This window comes from Oncorhynchus mykiss, chromosome 23 (genome assembly GCF_057628025.1).
Source record: "Oncorhynchus mykiss isolate SJ-2025 chromosome 23, ASM5762802v1, whole genome shotgun sequence".
NCBI classification, from domain to species: domain Eukaryota; kingdom Metazoa; phylum Chordata; class Actinopteri; order Salmoniformes; family Salmonidae; genus Oncorhynchus; species Oncorhynchus mykiss.
Window position 1 is genome coordinate 2440547 of NC_143044.1, and position 21870 is coordinate 2462416.

General features: G+C 41.2%; 1 protein-coding gene across 1 annotated transcript in view; it reads right to left on the bottom strand.

Annotated features, from left to right (window-relative positions):
* Positions 1 to 488: 488 nt before the first annotated feature.
* The window catches only part of LOC110502234 (stromal cell-derived factor 1), a 35521-nt gene continuing 14139 nt past the window's right edge, over positions 489 to 21870 (bottom strand). The window contains exons 2-4 of the mRNA XM_021580108.3: positions 21271 to 21388; positions 9526 to 9609; positions 489 to 824 (exon numbers count right to left, since the gene is read on the bottom strand). Of these exons, the coding sequence (XP_021435783.1) occupies positions 797 to 824; positions 9526 to 9609; positions 21271 to 21388 (230 nt within the window). The 3' untranslated portion in view covers positions 489 to 796. The remainder of the gene's footprint in view (positions 825 to 9525; positions 9610 to 21270; positions 21389 to 21870) is intronic.

Genomic DNA, 21870 nt, shown 5'->3' on the forward strand with positions numbered 1-21870 from the left:
TTGTTGTTCTGCTGTTCTCATTTGATGTTCATATGGTACATATTTGTTGCATGAGAAATATAAGGAAAGTTATTACTGGCATTCTGAAAAACACAAGGTTCATCGTCAATTAATTGCGTGGTGTCCGTGGCTGTTTCTGATGTGCGCAAGTGATGTAGCGATGTCCCATTCCCAAGTGTTATTATAGCTCTCCATACCACTAGTTGCTCCATTTTTGAGTGCCACTCCCCCACAGAAAACGAGGGGGAGGGCTAAGGGATTGAGCCATTGTATGTTCTAGTGGCTCTGCCATGCATGTGTGAACACCTCCATGCCCCTTAGATCTTTCCCAGAATGTACTATTGAACCTTGTACACTCCCCTGGACAAGCTGATAGAGTTGGATTGTGAGGCTTGAATCCTGTTATGAATCCTCCCTCTCTCTCCAGCTCAGCCCCATCAATGCGTACTTTAAACCCAGTCCTTACTCCTGAATGACAGAGAAGCCGGTGGCCAAAACAGCAACAAAAAATTGCTCTTTACTGATGAAATAGGATAATAAAAAATGGTATATACATAATTGATAAAAACATACACTCACACAGATATAATTGCACTTGGCGCTAGCAGGGGTGGAGTCTATAAGGGGTGCCAGTGGTGATGGTAACAGAGGTGGTGGTTTTGGAAAGGACAGGATAAGGTTCCGCGATGGACAGGATAAGTGCTGTTCAGCGTGCGTGATGGGAGAGTACATGTTACATATTACAACCTACACGTCTCATGTTACATGTCTGTTGGTAGGTCTTCCTGCAGGCTCTCTAGTTGGTCTGCTTGGATGTCTTCATCCTGAAAGAACAAAACAGAGTATTAATATAAGACAGTTAACAGAGCCATCAATTTTTTTCTTGTTTCCCCCCTGTGAGTTCAGGTCAACCACTTGACTGTTGCGCGACTGTATTTAGATTAATGACTATTTGTTTTAGTTATAGTCTGCCTCCCAGAGTTATACTTGTAACATCTGCTCCTGCTACGCCCTCTGGTGGTCATCCGGTGTTCTCTTGACCTGCAGCGTGCGCACACACACACACACACACACACACACACACACACACACACACACACACACACACACACACACGTGCTGGAGTCGGAGCAGATCCCTACCAGCTGCAAATTGTTCCATAAATCAAGATCTCTACAAATGCTCATTCCTGCCACTTCAAATCAAATCTATTTGTCACATACTCATGGTTAGCAGATGTTAATGCAACTGTAGCGAAATGCTTGTGCTTCTAGTTCTGACAATGCAGTAATAACCAACGAGTAATCTAACCTAACAATTTCACAACAACTACCTTATACACACAAGTGTAAAGGAATGAATACGAATATGTACATAAAAATATATAAATGAGCGATGGCCGAACGGCAAAGGCAAGATGCAGTAGATAGTATATACAGTATATACATACAGTATGTGATGAGTAATGTAGGGTATTAAAACATAACGCGGCATTGTTTTAAGTGGCTAGTGATACAGTACATCAAGATGGCAAGATGCAGTAGATGGTATAGAGTACAGTATATACATACAGTATGAGATGAGTAATGTAGGGTATTAAAACATAACGCGGCATTGTTTTAAGTGGCTAGTGATACAGTACATCAAGATGGCAAGATGCAGTAGATGGTATAGAGTACAGTATATACATATGAGATGAGAAATGTAGGGTATGAAAACATATAAAGCGGCATTGTTTTAAGTGGCTAGTGATACAGTACATCAAGATGGCAAGATGCAGTAGATGGTATAGCGTAGAGTATATACATATGAGATGAGTAATGTAGGGTATGTAAACATTATATAAAGTGGCTAGTGATAAATTGATTACATAAATTTTTCCATTATTAAAGTGGCTAGAGTTGATTCAGTATGTTGGCAGCAGCCACTCAATGTTAGTGATGGCTGTTTAACAGTCTAATGGCCTTGAGATAGAAGCTGTTTTTCAGTCTCTCGGTCCCCGCTTTGATGCACCTGTACTGACCTCGCCTTCTGGATGATAGCGGGGTGAACAGGCAGTGGCGCGGGTGGTTGTTGTCCTTAATGATCTTTTGGCCTTTCTGTGACATCGGGTGGTGTAGGTGTCCTGGACGGCAGGTAGTTTGCACTCGGTGATGCGTTGTGCAGACCTCACTACCCTCTGGAGAGCCTTCCGGTTATGGGGGGAGCAGCTGCCGTACCAGGTGGTGAAATTCTCGATTGTGCATCTGTAAAAGTTTGTGAGTGTTTTTGGTGGCAATCAGAATTTCTTTAGCCTCCTGAGGGTGAAGAGGAGCCGTCTTCACCACGCTGTCTGTGTGGGTGGACCATTTCAGTTTGTCTGTGATGTGTAAGCCGAGGAACTTAAAACGTTCCATCCTCTCCACTACTGTCCCGTCAATGTAGATAGGGGGCTGCTCCCTCTGTTTCCTGAAGTCCACAATCATCTCCTTTGTTTTATTGACATTGAGTGTGAGGTTATTTTCATGACACCACACTCCGAGGGCCCTCACCTCCTCCCTGTAGGCCGTCTCGTCGTTGTTGGTAATCAAGCCTACCACTGTAGTGTCGTCTGCAAACTTGATGATTGAGTTGGAGGCGTGCATGGCCACGCAGTCGTGGGTGAACAGGGAGTACAGGAGAGGGCTGTTGTTGTTACCTACCCTCACCACCTGGGGGCGGCCCGCCAGGTATTCCAGGACCCAGTTGCACAGGGCGGGGTCGAGACCTAGGGTCTCGAGCTTAATAACGAGTTTGGAGGGTACTATGGTGTTAAATGCTGAGCTGTAATAGATGAACAGCATTCTTACATAGCTATTCCTCTTGTTCAGATGGGTTAGGGCAGTGTGCAGTGTGATAGCGATTGCGTCGTCTGTGGACCTATTGAGGCGGTAAGCAAATTGGAGTGGGTCTAGGGTGTCAGGTAGGGTGGAGGTGATATGGTCCTTGACTAGTCTCTCAAAGCACTTCATGATGACGGAAGTGAGTGCTACAGGGCGGTAGTCGTTTAGCTCAGTTACCTTAGCTTTCTTGGGAACAGGAACAATGGTGGCCCTCTTGAAGCATGTGGGGACAGCAGACAGGGATAAGGATTGATTGAATAGGTCTGTAAACACACCAGCCAGCTGGTCTGTGCAAGCTCTGGGGACACGGCCGGGGATGCCATCTGGGAGGGTTGCGATGGTTAACACGTTTAAATGTTTTACTCACGTTGACTACAGTGAAGGAGAGCCCGCAGGTTTTGGTAGCGGGCTGTGTCAGTGGCACTGTATTGTCCTCAAAGTCTGTCTGGGAGCAGGGCATCGTGATCCACGACAGGGCTGGTTTTTATTTTGTACACTATGATTGACTATAGACCCTGCCACATACCACTCGTGTCTGAGCCGTTGAATTGCGACTCCACTTTGTCTCTGTACTGGAGCTTAGCCTGCTTGATTGTCTTGCAGAGGGAATAGCTACACTGTTTGTATTCGGTCATACTTCCGGTCACCTTGCCCCGATTAAAAGCAGTGGTGCGTGCGTTCATTTTTGCGCGAATGCTGCCATCAATCCACGATTTCTGGTTGGGGAATGTTTTAATAGACGCTGTGTGTACAACATCACCGATGCACTTGTTAATAAACTTGTACACCGAATCAGCGTATTCGTCAATGTTGTTGTTCACCGCAATGTGGAACATATCCTAGTCCACGTCATCGAAGCAATCTTGAAGCGTGGACCCTGATTGGTCGGACCAGCGTTGAACAGACCTGAGCGTGGGTGCTTCCTGTTTTAGTTTCTGTCTATAGGCTGGGAGCAACAAAATGGAGTCGTTGTCAGCTTTTCCGAAGGGAGGGCAGGGGAGGGCCTTATATGTGTCGCGGAAGTTAGAGAATAACAGTGGTCTAGAGTTTTGCCAGCCCTGGTAGCACAATCGATATGCTGATAGAATTTGGGGAGCCTTGTATTCAGATTAGCCTTGTTAAAATCCCCGACTACAATAAATGCAGCCTCGGGATATGTGGTTTCCAGTTTACATAGTCCAATGATGTTCTTTCAGGGCCGTCAGTGTGTCTGCTTTGGGGGGAATATACATGACTGTGATTATGATCGAAGGGAATTCTCTTGGTAGATAATACGGTCGGCATTTGATTGTGAGGAATTCTAAGTCAGGTGAACAAAAGGACTTGAGTTCCTGTATGTTGTTATGATCACACCACGTCTCGTTAATCATAAGGTATACACCCCCGCCCTTGTTCTTACCAGAGAGATGCTTGTTTCTGTCGGCGCAATGCGTGAAGAAACCAGGTGGCTGTACCGACTCAGATAGCGTGTCTCAAGTGAGCCATGTTTCCGTGAAACAAAGAACGTTACAGTCTCGGATGTCTCTCTGGAATGCTACCCTTGCTCGGATTTCTTGTTGTCAAGAGACTGGACATTGGCGAGTAGTATGCTCGGGAGCGGTGCGCGATGTGCCCGTCTACTGAGACTAACCAGAAGACTGCTCCGTCTGCCCCTTCTACGGCGCCATTGTTTTGGTTCGCTGGCTGGGATCCGATCCATTGTCCTGGGTGGTAGGCCAAACAGAGGATCCGCTTCGGAAAAGTCGTATTCCTGGTCGTAATTTTGGTGAGTTGACGTTGCTCTTATATCCAATAGTTCCTCCCGACTGTATGTAATAAAACCTAAGATTGCCTGGGGTAACAATGTAAGAAATAACGCATAAAAAAACAAAATACTTTATAGTTTCCTAGGAAGACGAAGCGAGGCAGGCCATCTCTGTCGGTTCCGGAAGTGATAGCAACGTCCACCCTGCCAGATCGTAATCTCTGCTCAGTCAGTCATTAGCCTGACTGAGTCAGTCATCAGTCCTAGCCTTTGTTAGTTCTGAAGATCCTGTTGCTCTGCTGTGCTTTTTTCCCTTCCTTACACCGTTTTGTCCTCTCTTGCAGTTACCGCTCTGTCCCTGTCTCCTGTTCCACAACTCACCACCCAACCACCTTGCCCTGGATATCATTCACCACCACTACCTTGGATTCCCCTCAGGACCTGTTTCCCTGTTCAACTCAGCCAACTCCAACCTCACATTTCTACAATTCATCTGAGCTACCCTGGTTCTGCACTCCATATTTCTCTGTTTCTCTTTTCTCTACCCACAGAACAGAGAAACAGTTTTTACTGATCCAATTCTTCTTGAACGAAGGCATTCTCAAGGTTTTGAAAATATCACTTAAGCATAGGGCAACAAAAGGGGTAACAAAAGTAATTTGAAATAAATTTGCTAAAATTATATAATTACTCCAGTCTATACAGAAACAAATGAAATACTTAATCGGCGAGCATGACTTACCCACAAAGGCTCATTACCTTTTTTTAAAGCTGTGGATTGTTTCAAATCACATGTGTGTAGGTCTATATGCCTAGTTGGGAAGCCCGTAATTTGAGCAGCATGCGTGGCAATAGGTCTAGCTGATTAATAAGATGTGGCTGTCGGTGAAAAGCAATGCATTTAAAATGTGTGAAATTCACAAGTAAAGATTTGCTTATTAAGTCACATAAGTTGCATGGACTCACACTGTGTGCAATATAATTGTTTAACATGATTTTTTGAATGACTACCTCATCTCTGGACCCAGCACATACAATAATCTGTAAGGTCCCTCAGTCGAGCAGTGAATTTCAAACACTCATTTAACCACAAAGACCAGAGAGGTTTTCCATTGCCTCGCAAAGAAGGGCACCTATTGGTAGATGGGTAAAGATAAAAAAGCAGACATTGAATATCCCTTTGAGCACGGTGAATCAATACCGGCAGTTACTACAAAGACACTTGTTGCCGGAGAGAAAGAAATCCTCAGGAATTTCACCATGAGGCCAATGGTGACTTTTAATCAGTTAGAGTTTAATGGCTGTGATAGGAAAAAACTGAGGATGGATCAACAACAATGTAGTCACTCCACAATACTAACCTAAATGACAGAGTGAAACGAAGGAAGCCTGTGCAGAATACAAAATATTCCAAAACATGCATCCTGTTTGCAATAAGGCACTAAAGTAAATCTGCAAATAAATTGTGGCAATTTTTTTTACTTTATGTCCTTGAATACAAAGCATTATGTTTGGGGCAAGTCATCACTGGGTAGCATTCAAAATATTTTCCAACATGGTGGTGGCTGCATTATGTTATGTGTATGCTTTACATTGGCAAGGACTAGGGAGTTTTTTGGGGGGATAAAAAATAAACAAAAAGAGCTGGGAGACATTCACCTGAAACCCAAGGCCTAATATACACTGTAGTTGCTTAAGAAGTTGACATTGAATGTTCCTGAGTGGCCTTAAAATGTAGACTTAAATCGGGTTGAAAACCTATGGCAAGACTTGAAAATGGCTGTCTAACAATGATCAACAACAAACTTGACAGAGCTTGAATAATTTTTAAAAGAATGATGTGGAAATGTTGTACAATCCTGGTGTGCAAAACTTTTAGATTTACCCAAAAAGACAGCTGTAATCGTTGCCGAATGTGATTCTAACATGTATTGACTCAGGGGTGTGAAAATGTATGTAAATTATATATTTCTGTATTTCATTTTCAATACATTTGCAAAAAATTCTAAAAACATGTTTTCACTTTGTCATTATGGGGTATCGTGTGTAGATGGGTGAGAGGTTTTGTATTTATTTAATATATTTTGAATTCAGGCTGTATCATAAAAAATGTGGAATATAGTCTTGCAAAACTATTCATCCCCCTTGGCGTTTTCCCTATTTTGTTGCATTATAACCTGTAATTTAAATATATATTTTTTGGATTTCATGTAATGGACAAACACAAAATAGTCCAAATTGGTGAAGGGAAATGAAAAAAATTACTTGTTTCAATACAATAAAAAGCAGAAAAGTGGTGCGTTCATATGTTTTGTTATGAAGCACATAAATAAGATCTGGTGCAACCAATTACCTTCAGAAGTCACATAATTAGTTAAATAAAGTCCACCTGTGTGCAATCTAAGTGTCACATGATCTCAGTATATATTACACCTGTTCTGAAAGGCATGCAATACCACAAAGTAAGGGGCACCACCAATCAAGGGGTACTATGAAGACCAAGGAGCACGCCAAACAGGTCAGGGACAAAGTTGTGGAGAAGTACAGATCAGAGTTGAGTTATAAAAAAATACCAGAAACTTTGAACATCCCACGGATAACCATTAAATCTATTATTCAATTGCTTTAAGAATATGGCACCACAACAAACCTACCAAGAGAGGGCCGCCCACCAAAACTTACAGACCAGGCAAGGAGGGCATTAATCAGAGAGGCAACAAAGAGACCAAAGATAACCCTGAAGGAACTGCAAAGTTCCAAATCAAATAAAATCAGCAGAAATGGGAGTATCTGTCCATAGGACCAGTTTAAGCCATACACTGCACAGAGCTGGGCTTCATGGAAGAGTGTCCAGAAAAAATAAGAATACGTATTCCCGATGATAGTCAACCGAGTTCAAAGTAAAGGAAGGCAAAGTCGAGAACACATATACATAACATAGATGGCAGGTAGCTATATTTATAACATAGATGGTAATTGAATAACTGCAAACATGTCACGTTCTGACCTTAGTTATTTTGTTATGTCTTATGTTTTAGTATAGTCAGGGCGTGAGTTGGGTGGGTTGTCTATGTTCCTTTTTCTATGTTTTGAGATTTCTGTGTTTGGCCTGGTATGGTTCTCAATCAGAGGCAGCTGTCAATCGTTGTCCCTGATTGAGAACCACTTAGGTAGCCTGGTTTCACTTTTGACTTGTGGGTGATTATGTTTCCGTTTCAGTGTTTGCACCATTCAGGACTGTTTTCGGGTTTTCATTTTTGATTATCTTGTTTTTTTGTATTTTCGTATTCATTCCTATTAAAATACATGGATACATACCACGCTGCGCATTGGTCTTACGATCCTTCCTACTACTCCTCCTCGTCAGAAGACAACCGTTACAAAACATGCGTGATGAACTTAAATAAATAAATCATGCACTGATGTCAGAGCAAGATTTGTGCTCATGTTTGAGGAAGTTTGAATTATGGGTGCGTCTCTAATTAGTATTCCTGTCTTAACCCTTACACAGGAAGAAAACAGGAAGAAAACATATACAGTGGGGTCCAAAATTATTGACACTCTTGTACTGACACCCTTGATAAAGAGCAAAAATGAATGTATAAAACAAATAATTAAAATACTGAGCTTTATACTATGGCATCGTTGAATATTAATTTCTGATTGCCTTGAAGGGCATTCTAGAGTGTGCATTATTTCCCTCTAACACATGGCATATAAGCACAGTCAAATGCAATAGCTATAGTTCATTCTTACTTGTTTTGTTTAAGCTGCTTTTGAAAGCAAATGTAGATTTTTTTTTTTTTTGTATTTATTTATTTTTATTTTATTTAATTTTGTTATCAAAATACATTTTCATAATAGCAAGCTAGGACTGATGGTTTGGTTACCACGGCAACTACTATAGCTATCTAGTAAACTTGCTATCTACTTCAGTAGATGTTGAATCAATCAATCAATCAAATTGATTTATGAAGCCCTTTTCAGCCGATGTCACAAAGTGCTATACAGAAACCCAGCCTAAAAGCCCAAACAGAAAGCAATGCAGATGTAGAAGCACGGCGGCTAAGAAAAACTCCCTATAACATATTTATACCGGCAAATGAAGACATTTCTAAAGGCAAATGTATTAAATTATAGCCATGGTATAAAAGGGACAATCAACTCAGGGTTCTATGCGATCTCTGGAAACTAATGCAACTACGTGGAAGGTCAGTGCCACTCTGCTAGCGTGTCGTTGGAAACACCTTCCACGGCGTTCATTATTTTCCATAGAACGCATAGCTCCTCGTTGATTATCCCTTGCATAATGTGAACTTTCTGAACTTTCTGTGAAAGTTCCCAGAACATTCGTTAGTTTAAAGCAACTGTTTTCATAACACAAAACTGTGCAGGTGTGCTGGTGATTGTACAATGTTTGTATAAAACATTTGCCTGACGTTGCAAGAACATTCTCAGAACACATTTAGTCTGTTCTATAAATGGTTCCCAGAATGCTTGATTAGGTTGTGGGAACAGTCTGGTGGGATCATTTAGGGGACCAGTCTATGTGACCAGTCTATCTGATTTAGTTAAATGTTAAATGTATTACTGTTTTTGTAGAGCAGTCTGTGGCTGAGAGCCCAATCCTAATCATTTCATATTTGCACACATAACTCTGACTTTCTCCTGAATCATGTAGCCTAGGCCTATGAATGTCAGTGGCAGACGTCCGTGAAAATTGGGATTTACACACGTATGCAGATCAAATCCAGATTTGGCCATGAGCGTGTACTACTTTACTACTGTATGAATTGGAGAATTGGGTGAATGACATTTTCAGGAAGACTGTAATTTTCCGTTACTCTCAGATACCGTGTCTCTGTGTAGACATGCAGAGAATCATTTTTAGGTTATAGGTTCTCTCAAGGGGTTTCTTACTTGTTGAGGGCATTCTTCAGGTACTGCTGCAGCCACTTGGTCTCGGGATTGATACAAACCTCCTTGTGGTTCTTCAGCTTGGCACTAAGAAGAAAGAAAAGAAAGAGGGGTAAGATTAGTTGAGAAAGAGGAGAGTGATGAGATTAATAGTTTCTGGTGCGCTGTTCCATTCCAGCACAGACTGCCTCAATTTCACCTCCATTCAATCCACATTTATGTGCAGTAACATGGAAAGCTGTGTATATGCACTGTTGAGGAGAGCTGGTAAGTAAGAATTTTACTGCACCGTTTTACTGCACCTGTATCCTGTGCACGTGACCAATAAACAGTGATTTGATTTTATATCTAACATCTACATGTGCTTATCTCTTAAACCAACCCTTGAGCAACTGAGCTGCATTCAGACTTGGAGTTCTAAATGGGGGAGATATCTCTCTACATTTTAGCCATGGTTCTTGATATCTATATACAGTAATTGACTTAGTCAATAAACATTAGTGTTACATAAATTGGCTGAACTCCACATTGCCTCCATATGTTTACCAGGTAAAGCTATGCTGGTCTGTCATCACCCCAGGTGCATTCCATTGTTCTTATGTGTGTTCCCCAACCCCTATCCTCACACACCATTATCATGTTATCACCTATCTGCCCTAGGCTAGAAGATTGAATTTTCACTACCTTCTAAGTTTTAAAAAGTGACAACTGTGCATTTGGCGGTTTAGATAAAGATATCCAGTCAACCAGTCACTCATAAAGCTATCAACTAGTTAATTCCTCATCCCTATCCCTGTTTCCAGTGTTAAATAGTTCCCTGGGAGGAGATATGTTTCAGATGTAGCCAGGTATTCTACAGATAAACACATTAGAGAAGTGGATATTTAAAGGTGTCACAGATTGTATTTACAGGATACGTTTAAGCATTATGTTGTATTGGTTTTAATTATAGACAGTTCAAGATTGGTATTTAAAGGGATCCATGATCCATCCCCTCTTGCCCTTTGACGAAATAACCCTAACCATGTGCCTATTGGCTATATCCAGAAAAACCTGTGGCAATTGGCTTAGACCAGAATAACCCTAATCTATTTGCAGATGGGTCATGGGTTAGATCATGTGTCTCTATGTGGGGGGTCAGTGCTTGAAGTGTGTAGTACACATGTTATGAACACATGTTTTTATTTTCCAAGATGGCATAGCAGTGGGGATGTCTGTTTTGATTGTCTTGTCCAGTCCCTTGTATATATCGTTTTTTCTATCATATATTTGATTATTTATTTTTTTATCTCATTTTCCATCTACGGACTGAACATACTCTCCTGCAACCCGCCTCACCCAATGTGGTATGGATCTGATATTGTTACACTTTTGAACTGGAAACCCCCTTCTGAAGCTAGCCAGCTAACTAGCTACTAGCTAGGACTCAGTTAGCCACTGCTAGCGGTCATCACCGTTAATTAACTCAGACTGCCAGCCTCAGCCCGGGCAACTCTGCACAGTGCGAAATCTACCCAGAGCATATCGGACTGCTTTTCTCTACCACATCTCCGGATTCCTACCGCAAGCTCTGAACCTTTACTCCGGATCATCACAGCTAGCTAGCTGCTATCCGAGTCGCTACTCCTGTCTAACGTCTCTGTCCCGAAGCAAGCACCAGTTAGCCTGGAGATAGCCTCGAACTAGGCCCATCTCCCGCCTAGCAGAAGAGACTATCAAGCAATCCCTGGGCTAAAATGACCTCTTTCGGGCAATTAGCCTGGACCCTTTTCTGCCAACACGGAGCCCCGCTGATCCATCATGACTGGTCTACCAAGGTAACCGCCCGAGGGGGTTTCTGTCCCGAAGCAAGCATCAGTTAGCCTGGAGCTAGGCCCTTCTCCTGGCTAGCCAAAGAATTCCATCAGATAATTCCTGGGCTTCAATACCTCTTCTGCCAATTGGCCTGGACTTTTTGCTGCCGAAACGGAGACCCGGCGATCCATCACGACTGATCTGCCGACATAACAGTCCGAGGGGGTTTCAACAGACTCTCCCGTTGCGACGTTCCCCTGAGGACCATCTCCAAGCATCCCTGGCCTGCTAGCTGTCTAAATCGCCGTGCCTCCAGCTCGCCTAGCTACTCACTGGACCCTATGATCACTCGGCTACACATGCCTCTCCCTAATGTCAATATGCCTTGTCTATTGCTGTTTTGGTTAGTAATGTTGTCTTATTTCACTGTAGATTCTCCAGCCCTGCTCAATATGTCTTAAGACACTAACAGCTTAGACAATTAAGGTCACAGTTATGAAAATTTAGGACACTAAAGAGGGCTTTCTACTGACGCAGATATTCCATATATTTTTGTTAGCTCTATGTGTGAAATATCTCCATCAGTACTATTTATTATATAATTTACAAAAATCGTACTTTAAAAACAATAATAAATAAAAAAATATTGTTTGTTTAATCGATTAGTATATTTGAGTTTAACCACAATATTTGTTGTATGATATATTCTGTCTTTTCAGGTGCATTAAACTGAAATTGCAATGTACTCTCTTTGGCTTGTTAAAAAAAACAGTGAACTTTCTGAGATTATTTTATTTTCAATTAGACAGGTATTTTCCTTTACATGGTAGCAAGCTATTTTGCTAACTTTCTATTAAAATTAGATCATTTCTTTCAATCGGGATATGAATACAGAATAATTCCACTTTACCGTCTGACCATGTTATTGATAAACGACACGGTAATGTAAAAGTTTTTTTTTTTTGTGATCCAATATGTCATAATTTGGTTTTAATCCAGAGAGGTTAGAAAACGTATGGAGGGATCCAAATTGTGGATTTAAAAGAAAACATGAATCATCAGCATACAAAGACACCTTTGTTTTTAAGCCCTGGATTTCTAGACCCTTGATTTATTGTTAGATCTGATTTTAAAAGCTAACATTTCAATGACCATAATAAATGTATATACAGTGCCTTGCGAAAGTATTCGGCCCCCTTGAACTTTGCAACCTTTTGCCACATTTCAGGCTTCAAACATAAAGATATAAAACTGTATTTTTTTGTGAAGAATCAACAACAAGTGGGACACAATCATGAAGTGGAACGACATTTATTGGATATTTCAAACTTTTTTAACAAATCAAAAACTGAAAAATTGGGCGTGCAAAATTATTCAGCCCCCTTAAGTTAATACTTTGTAGCGCCACCTTTTGCTGCGATTAAAGCTGTGAGTCGCTTGGGGTATGTCTCTATCAGTTTTGCACATCGAGAGACTGAAATGTTTTCCCATTCCTCCTTGCAAAACAGCTCGAGCTCAGTGAGGTTGGATGGAGAGCATTTGTGAACAGCAGTTTTCAGTTCTTTCCACAGATTCTCGATTGGATTCAGGTCTGGACTTTGACTTGGCCATTCTAACACCTGGATATGTTGATTTTTGAACCATTCCATTGTAGATTTTGCTTTATGTTTTGGATCATTGTCTTGTTGGAAGACAAATCTCCGTCCCAGTCTCAGGTCTTTTGCAGACTCCATCAGGTTTTCTTCCAGAATGGTCCTGTATTTGGCTCCATCCATCTTCCCATCAATTTTAACCATCTTCCCTGTCCCTGCTGAAGAAAAGCAGGCCCAAACCATGATGCTGCCACCACCATGTTTGACAGTGGGGATGGTGTGTTCAGCTGTGTTGCTTTTACGCCAAACGTAACGTTTTGCATTGTTGCCAAAAAGTTCAATTTTGGTTTCATCTGACCAGAGCACCTTCTTCCACATGTTTGGTGTGTCTCCCAGGTGGCTTGTGGCAAACTTTAAACAACACTTTTTATGGATATCTTTAAGAAATGGCTTTCTTCTTGCCACTCTTCCATAAAGGCCAGATTTGTGCAATATATGACTGATTGTTGTCCTATGGACAGAGTCTCCCACCTCAGCTGTAGATCTCTGCAGTTCATCCAGAGTGATCATGGGCCTCTTGGCTGCATCTCTGATCAGTCTTCTCCTTGTATGAGCTGAAAGTTTAGAGGGACGGCCAGGTCTTGGTAGATTTGCAGTGGTCTGATACTCCTTCCAATTCAATATTATCGCTTGCACAGTGCTCCTTGGGATGTTTAAAGCTTGGGAAATCTTTTTGTATCCAAATCCGGCTTTAAACTTCTTCACAACAGTATCTCGGACCTGCCTGGTGTGTTCCTTGTTCTTCATGATGCTCTCTGCGCTTTTGACGGACCTCTGAGACTATCACAGTGCAGGTGCATTTATACGGAGACTTGATTACACACAGGTGGATTGTATTTATCATCATTAGTCATTTAGGTCAACATTGGATCATTCAGAGATCCTCACTGAACTTCTGGAGAGAGTTTGCTGCACTGAAAGTAAAGGGGCTGAATAATTTTGCACGCCCAATTTTTCAGTTTTTGATTTGTTAAAAAAGTTTGAAATATCCAATAAATGTCGTTCCACTTCATGATTGTGACCCACTTGTTGTTGATTCTTCACAAAAAAATACAGTTTTATATCTTTATGTTTGAAGCCTGAAATGTGGCAAAAGGTCGCAAAGTTCAAGGGGGCCGAATACTTTCGCAAGGCACTGTATGCCGATAGTGGACAACCTTATTTTACTCCTCTTGACAGTTTATACGTTCTGAGAAGTAACCATCATTTACTCTTTTAGACCTAGGGTAACTATACATAACTTTAACCCATTGTATAAAGATTCCCCAAAATTGTTATATTTCAGGAATGTATACAGTGGGGCAAAAAAGTATTTAGTCAGCCACCAATTGTGCAAGTTCTCCCACTTAAAAAGAAGAGAGAGGCCTCTATTCTCTCTATTTTCATCATAGGTACATTTCAACTATGACAGACAAAATGAGAAAAAAAAATCCAGAAAATCACATTGTAGGATTTTTTATGAATTTATTAGCAAATTGTGGTGGAAAATAAGTATTTGGTCACCTAAAAACAAGCAAGATTTCTGGCTCTCACAGACCTGTAACTTCTTTAAGAGGCTCCTCTGTCCTCCACTCGTTACCTGTATTAATGGCACCTGTTTGAACTTGTTATCAGTATAAAAGACACCTGTCCACAACCTCAAACAGTCACACTCCAAACTCCACTATGGCCAAGACCAAAGAGCTGTCAAAGGACACCAGAAACAAAATTGTAGACCTGCACCAGGCTGGGAAGACTGAATCTGCAATAGGTAAGCAGTTTGGTTTGAAGAAATCAACTGTGGGAGCAATTATTAGGAAATGGAAGACATACAAGCCCACTGATCTGGGGCTCCACGTAAGATCTCACCCTGTGGGGTCAAAATGATCACAAGAACGGTGAGCAAAAATCCCAGAACCACACGGGGGGACCTAGTGAATGACCTGCAGAGAGCTGGGACCAAAGTAACAAAGCCTACCATCAGTAACACACTACGCCGCCAGGGACTCAAATCCTGCAGTGCCAGACGTGTTCCACTGCTTAAGCCAGTACATGTCCAGGCCCATCTGAAGTTTGCTAGAGAGCATTTGGATGATCCAGAAGAAGATTGGGAGAATGTCATATGGTCAGATGAAACCAAAATATAACTTTTTGGTAAAAACTCAACTTGTCGTGTTTGGAGGACAAAGAATGCTGAGTTGCGTCCAAAGAACACCATACCTACTGTGAAGCATGGGGGTGGAAACATCATGCTTTGAGGCTGTTTTTCTGAAAAGGGACCAGGACGACTGATCCGTGTAAAGGAAAGAATGAATGGGGCCATGTATCGTAAGATTTTGAGTGAAAACCTCCTTCCATCAGCAAGGGCATTGAAGATGAAACGTGGCTGGGTCTTTCAGCATGACAATGATCCCAAACACACTGCCCGGGCAATGAAGGAGTGGCTTCGTAAGAAGCATTTCAAGGTCCTGGAGTGGCCTAGCCAGTCTCCAGATCTCAACCCCATAGAAAATCTTTGGAGGGAGTTGAAAGTCTGTGTTGCCCAGCAACAGCCCCAAAACATCACTGCTCTAGAGGAGATCTGCATAAAGGAATGGGCCAAAATACCAGCCACCGTGTGTGAAAACCTTGTGAAGACTTACAGAAAACGTTTGACCTCTGTCATTGCCAACAAAGGGTATATAACAAAGTATTGAGATAAACTTTTGTTATTGACCAAATACTTATTTTCCACCATATTTTGCTAATAAATTCATAAAAAATCCTACAATGTGATTTTCTGGAGAGAAAAAAAATCTAATTTTTTCTGTCATAGTTGAAGTGTACCTATGATGAAAATTACAGGCCTCTCTCATCTTTTTAAGTGGGAGAACTTGCACAATTGGTGGCTGACTAAATACTTTTTTGCCACACTGTATATGAATTCCAGTCGTACTTTATCAAAAGCCTTTTCAATGTCAGCTATTCAATCCCAGATTTGTAATAGTGTTCTATTGTTTACAGTACTTGTCTTATATTATCTCCAATGTATCATCCATGTAGAAAACCTGTATACTTGTTGAGTATCTAATTATCTAAAATGTAATAGGAGTGGTTAAAACATGCTAAAACTGTCCTCTGAGTATATCAAAAAATGTTTGGAATACAGTGGCTTGCGAAAGTATTCACCACCCTTGGAATTTTTCCTATTTTGTTGCCTTACAATCTGGAATTAAAATGGATTTTGGGGGGGGGGGGGGTTGTATCACTTGACTTACACAACATGCCTACCACTTTGAAGATGCAAAATAAAGTCAATACTTTGTAGAGTCACCTTTCACAGCAATTACAGCTGCTAGCCTCTTGGGGCACAAAAGCTTGGCACATCTAGCCACCTGGATTTTTGCACCTTCTTCAAGGCAAAACTGCTCCAACTTCTTCAAGTTGAATGGGTTCTGCTGGTGTACAGCAATATTTAAGTCATACTACAGATTCTCAATTGGACTGAGGTCTGGGGCTTTGACTAGGCCATTCCAAGACATTTAAATGATTCCCATTAAACCACTTGAGTGTTGCTTTAGCAGTATGCTTAGGGTCATTGTCCCTCTCTCATTTCTTGAAGACTTAAACAGGTTTCCCTCAAGAATTTCCCTGTATTTAGCGCCATCCATCATTACTTCAATTTTGATCAGTTTCCCAGTCTTCTATGTTGAAGATTAAAAAATGATTTGCTGCATTTCCCCCCATATTCCATCCAGTTCGGTTTATTTTATAATAAATTTGTTACATTTATTTAACTAGAGGTAAAGTCACAAAATCTTATTTTCAATGACGGCCTAGGAACAGTGGGTTAACTGCCTGTTCAGGGGCAGAACGACAGATTTGTATCTTGTCAGCTCAGGGGTTTGAACTTGCAACCTTTCGGTTACTAATCCAACACTCTAACCACTAGGCTACCCTGCCGCCCCATTAGACCTGATCATATTGGATAAGTTCCCATTTATTTTAGTTTTTTCCATAACTTATTCTGTGCCTCTATATTTAAAGATGAGTAATGAATTGCATGGCCTGTAAAGGAACATTTAAAAGTGTCCTATACAATAATGGGATCTGCTGTTCCTATGTTATGTCGGAAAATGTCAGTAATGAATTCTTCTGTCCTAGTTAAAAACAAGTTATCATCCAATAAGCTTCGATTACATTTCCAATATCCTCACCGACATGGAAATTCTGTAAGAATTCTGTAAGAATTCTGCATTCTGTCCCCTATAAACACTTTCTAAACGTTGGTGCCAGCAAGAATGACATAAGAAAGTAGTCAAGACGACTAGCTTGATTGAGCTTCCACCATGTATATCTCAATAGGTCAGGATTTTTAAGCCTCCATATATCCACTATCACCCAGTGCATGTGGGTGATAGTTTGTTTATGGTCCAATAACATATTTAAAATAATCCATCTACCTTGCGGATCTGTTTGGACAATTTGCAAATTCGGATTAAAATTACTGTTAATTAATAGCATCACCCCTTTGGAGTTTCTTTGCCCATGGGAGAAGTACAGTGCATTGCGAAAGTATTCGGGCTCCTTGAACTTTGCGACCTTTTGCCACATTTCAGGCTTCAAACATAAAGATATAAAACTGTATTTTTTTGTGAAGAATCAACAACAAGTGGGACACAATCATGAAGTGGAACAACATTTATTGGATATTTCAAACTTTTTTAACAAATCAAAAACGGAAAAATTGGGCGTGCAAAATTATTCAGCCCCCTTAAGTTAATACTTTGTAGCGCCACCTTTTGCTGCGATTACAGCTGTAAGTCGCTTGGGGTATGTCTCTATCAGTTTTGCACATCGAGAGACTGACATTTTTTCCCATTCCTCCTTGCAAAACAGCTCGAGCTCAGTGAGGTTGGATGGAGAGCATTTGTGAACAGCATGTTTGATTGAAGCCTGAAATGTGGCAAAAGGTCGCAAAGTTCAAGGGGGCCGAATACTTTCGCAATGCACTGTATATGTAGTAATGAATTGTAGTAACCAAGAAAGTGTTCTATTATATTTGAGATTCTTCAAAGTAGCCACCCTTTGTCTTGATGACAGCTTTGCACATTCTTGGCATTTTCTCAACCAGCGTCACCTGGTATGCTTTTCCAACCATCTTGAAGGAGTTCCCACATATGCTGAGCACTTGTTGGCTGCTTTTCCTTCACTCTGCAGTGCAACTCAACCCAAACCATCTCAATTGGGTTGGAGGTGTGTTGGGTCATTGTCCTGTTGAAAAACAAATGGTAGTCCCTCTAAGCGCAAACCAGATGGGATGGCGTATCGCTGCAGAATGCTGTGGTAGCCATGCTGTTTATTTGTGTGCCTTTGGTTGGAACCACAAATCTCAAATTTGGACTCATCAGACCAATGGACATTTTTCCACCGGTCTTATGTCCATTGCTCGTGTTTCATGGCCAAAGCAAGTCTCTTCTTCTTATTAGTGTCCCTCAATATTGTTTTTTTGCAGCAATTCAACCATGAAGGCCTGATTCACGCAGTCTCCTCTGAACAGTTGATGTTGAGATGTGTCTGTTACTTGAACTCTGTGAAGCATTTATTTAGGCTGCGATTTCTGAGACTGGTAACTCTAACTTCCCTCTCTTCCTTTACTGTGGCGGTCCTCATGAGAGCCAGTTTCATCATTGCGCTTGATTGTTTTTGAAATTTTCCAGATTGACTGACCTTTAAAGTAATGATGGACTGTCGTTTCTCTTTGCTTATTTGAGCTGTTCTTGCCATAATATGGATTTGGTCTTTTACCAAATAAGACTATCTTGTGTATATCACCTCTACCTTGTCACAACACAACTGATTGGCTCAAACACATTAAGAAGGAAAGAAATTCCACAAATTACCTTTTAACAAGGCACACCTGTTAATTGAAATGTATTCCAGGTGACTACCTCATGAAGCTGGTTGAGGGAATGCCAAGAGTGTGCAAAGCTGTCATCAAGAATCTCAAATATAAAATATATTTTGATTTGTTTAAAAAAAAAAGTGTTTTCTACATGATTTTATCTGTGTTATTTCATAATGTTGATGTCTTCACTATTTTTCTACAATGTGAAAATAGTAAAAAATAAAGAAAAACCCTTAAACGATTAGGTGTGTCCAAACTTTTGACTGGTACTGTATATATATTAAAATATGTTTCATATCTTAATTTACTTCCACAATTAACTAATAACATGTGTAATAATGTAGGCAGTTAATGTGAAGGATTTGTTACCAGGATTGCAATTATTATTTTGGCAAACAATTATTGTGATTCATCCTATATTGTCCCTAACATCATTACCCCATAGCAACAGATGTGGGATACATACACACACACACACACACTCATACACACTCTCCACCCTTCCCCCATAAACAACCACAAGCTCAACAAGTTCAACAGTTGTTCCATCCCCGTGCCCACCTCAAGAAAATACTTGATGTGCGAATGCATATACGCTTGTAGCTGATTGAGACGGCATGCAACATTTAGCATGTATGGGAAGATTTGATTAAACAATGCCAAGTCCTAGCTGATGGAGCTCAGATACACCCCATTCCCTTGAAACACACACACGCTGGTCCCCCATTTTGACCATTTCCACAAGCATCTCTGTGCAGACAGAACTTTGATACATTTTTTCCACCAGGGCCACAATAATTTGCCCCCTCTCTCATTATCTGAGTGTGACCCCATGGGTTACTGCAGTTATTGTTGCCAGCACTGCTATGTTGTCCCCTTGATCTCGACACTTAACCCCCCACAACAAAAGTTCCCTGGGCGCCCAGTGTGGCAGACCACAGCACCTCTCCAAAAACCTGTATATGTATGTGTGACTTTCAGATGGTTGGGTTAGAAGCAGAAGTCAATTTCAGTTGGACCTTGTGTGCAAATGACCAATAAAGAGATCTTAATCTTATAATGTTGAGCAGTACCAGACCCTGTGAGTTAGGAGCTAGAGAAAAGCCAGTGCGTGAGAACACAGACCAAATATTTAGAGAAAAACAAAACTGCATCCAATTCCCAACCCCCCTCACTCACACTCACTCTTTTTCACAATAACGCTTCCTGTGGATGTGTCTAATTATGTGTGTATGGCGTACAGAATGGACAATGAGATGGGCATCAGCAGTGTGTGTGGTGTGTGTGCGCGCGCGTCTCCTTTCACTGGCTGTCAGCTCCATGAGATTGATGGTATGAAATGTTTCAGAGCCAGAAGGTCTTGGGTGTGTGTATGTGCATGATTTTTCAAAATGCCGAGTTTTTGTAAGACCCCAGGACATCGGGAGATGACATCAAATCTGTCCACTACGGCCAACATTTAAAAAGTGTTGTGGTGAACCCGGGGCTATAAAAGAGCAGTCAGCTGCTTAGACCACCGGTACATCCATCCATACGAACTTTGCAAGGCCAGTCTTAATTAATGGCTAAACTAAACAATGGAGTTGTTTTTCTGAACATAAACAATCAGAATGAATGCCTGAATAAAATGAACCCTATCCCAAACCTTAACCCTAACCAAATGGAATTAATGCCTGACTGTTAACCAATCGGAATTAATGCCTTTCTGTTTTACTTAAAGCTGCAATATGGCGACCAGACCAAATTCACATAGAAATGTGAGTTATAGATCTGTCATTGAAAGCAAGTCTTAGAAGCGGTAGATCTGGTCTATGAGCACAATTTCTATGCTGCCCGTGCTTAAGTTTAATTTTTGCGTCTTTTACTTTCGGTCGGTTTTGTACACCCTCTTCAAACAGCTGAAAATACAATATTTTTGGTTATGGAAAATGTATTTCACAGCTGTTAAGATGGTACAATGAGTCTCCACACAATGATTGCTTTTTTTGTCACATAAACTGAAAGGAGGCTTACTGTTAGAATTTTAGCAACCAGGAAATGGCTTAGCAATTTCTGCATGTTTCATCTTTAACGAAGTCAGAATCAATGCCTAAATCAAGACATTGGTCACAATGGGACTCCCCTGTTGAAATAAATGTAAAACCAAATAAGTCAAAACCGGCCACTAGGGGCAACGGTGAGCACTACTATCATGAAGTAGGCTTGGCTTTTGCTAGGGTGTTGTGGTTGGCAGATGGGCGGATGCTGGATTCAAAGGTCATGTGTTCAATCCCAGTGATAGGCACTGCGGTATCAATAAACACCTCAAATGTTGATGTTTGGTGCAATTTCGAAATGTGACGTTTGGAGAAATGTCTATTTTGCAGTGAGGCTCTGAAAGCTTGTTGTTCTGTGATCTTGTCCGTCCGTACATGTGTGTGTTGGGGAGGTACTCACATCACTTGGAAGGGGCAGTTGGGTGTGTGCAGGAACTTCAGTTCTCGGATGTTGCGCTGGGGGACGGTGTTAACTGTAGAACGACACCAACACCTCTCCACCAGACTGATTGGTTTAGCTGAGGAGGGGGTTGAACAGAGAACATGAATGTAATGTACAGTAACATGAATATAATATCCTTCAACTACACATTTTGCCATGGCGAGTTTAGAAATTGTTGCAGTTTTAAAGCAAACTTTCTGCAATTCTACAAATTTTTGTCACAGGACGGAGAGAAGTTCATTAGTTTTAAAGCGAATTTCTTGCAATTCTACACGTTTTGTCAAGACTTATGCCATGTTAATGATATCTGGTGAGAACAATTAACCAAATCAAGGGGGGCCTCCTGGAGGTCAGGGCCCCTGGGCACATGCCCAGCATGCTCGTTTAGATAACTGGCTAGACTAATTTACCAATCCCCAAAATTATAGCTGGCATGGCTAATTGAGTGACGGTCAGTGACTGACATAACAAGAGACAAACTGCTAATGCCGAACCAAATTTGAAACTTGCACTTTGCGTATTCTACTATTCTAACACGCAACACGCAACCTCGACTCA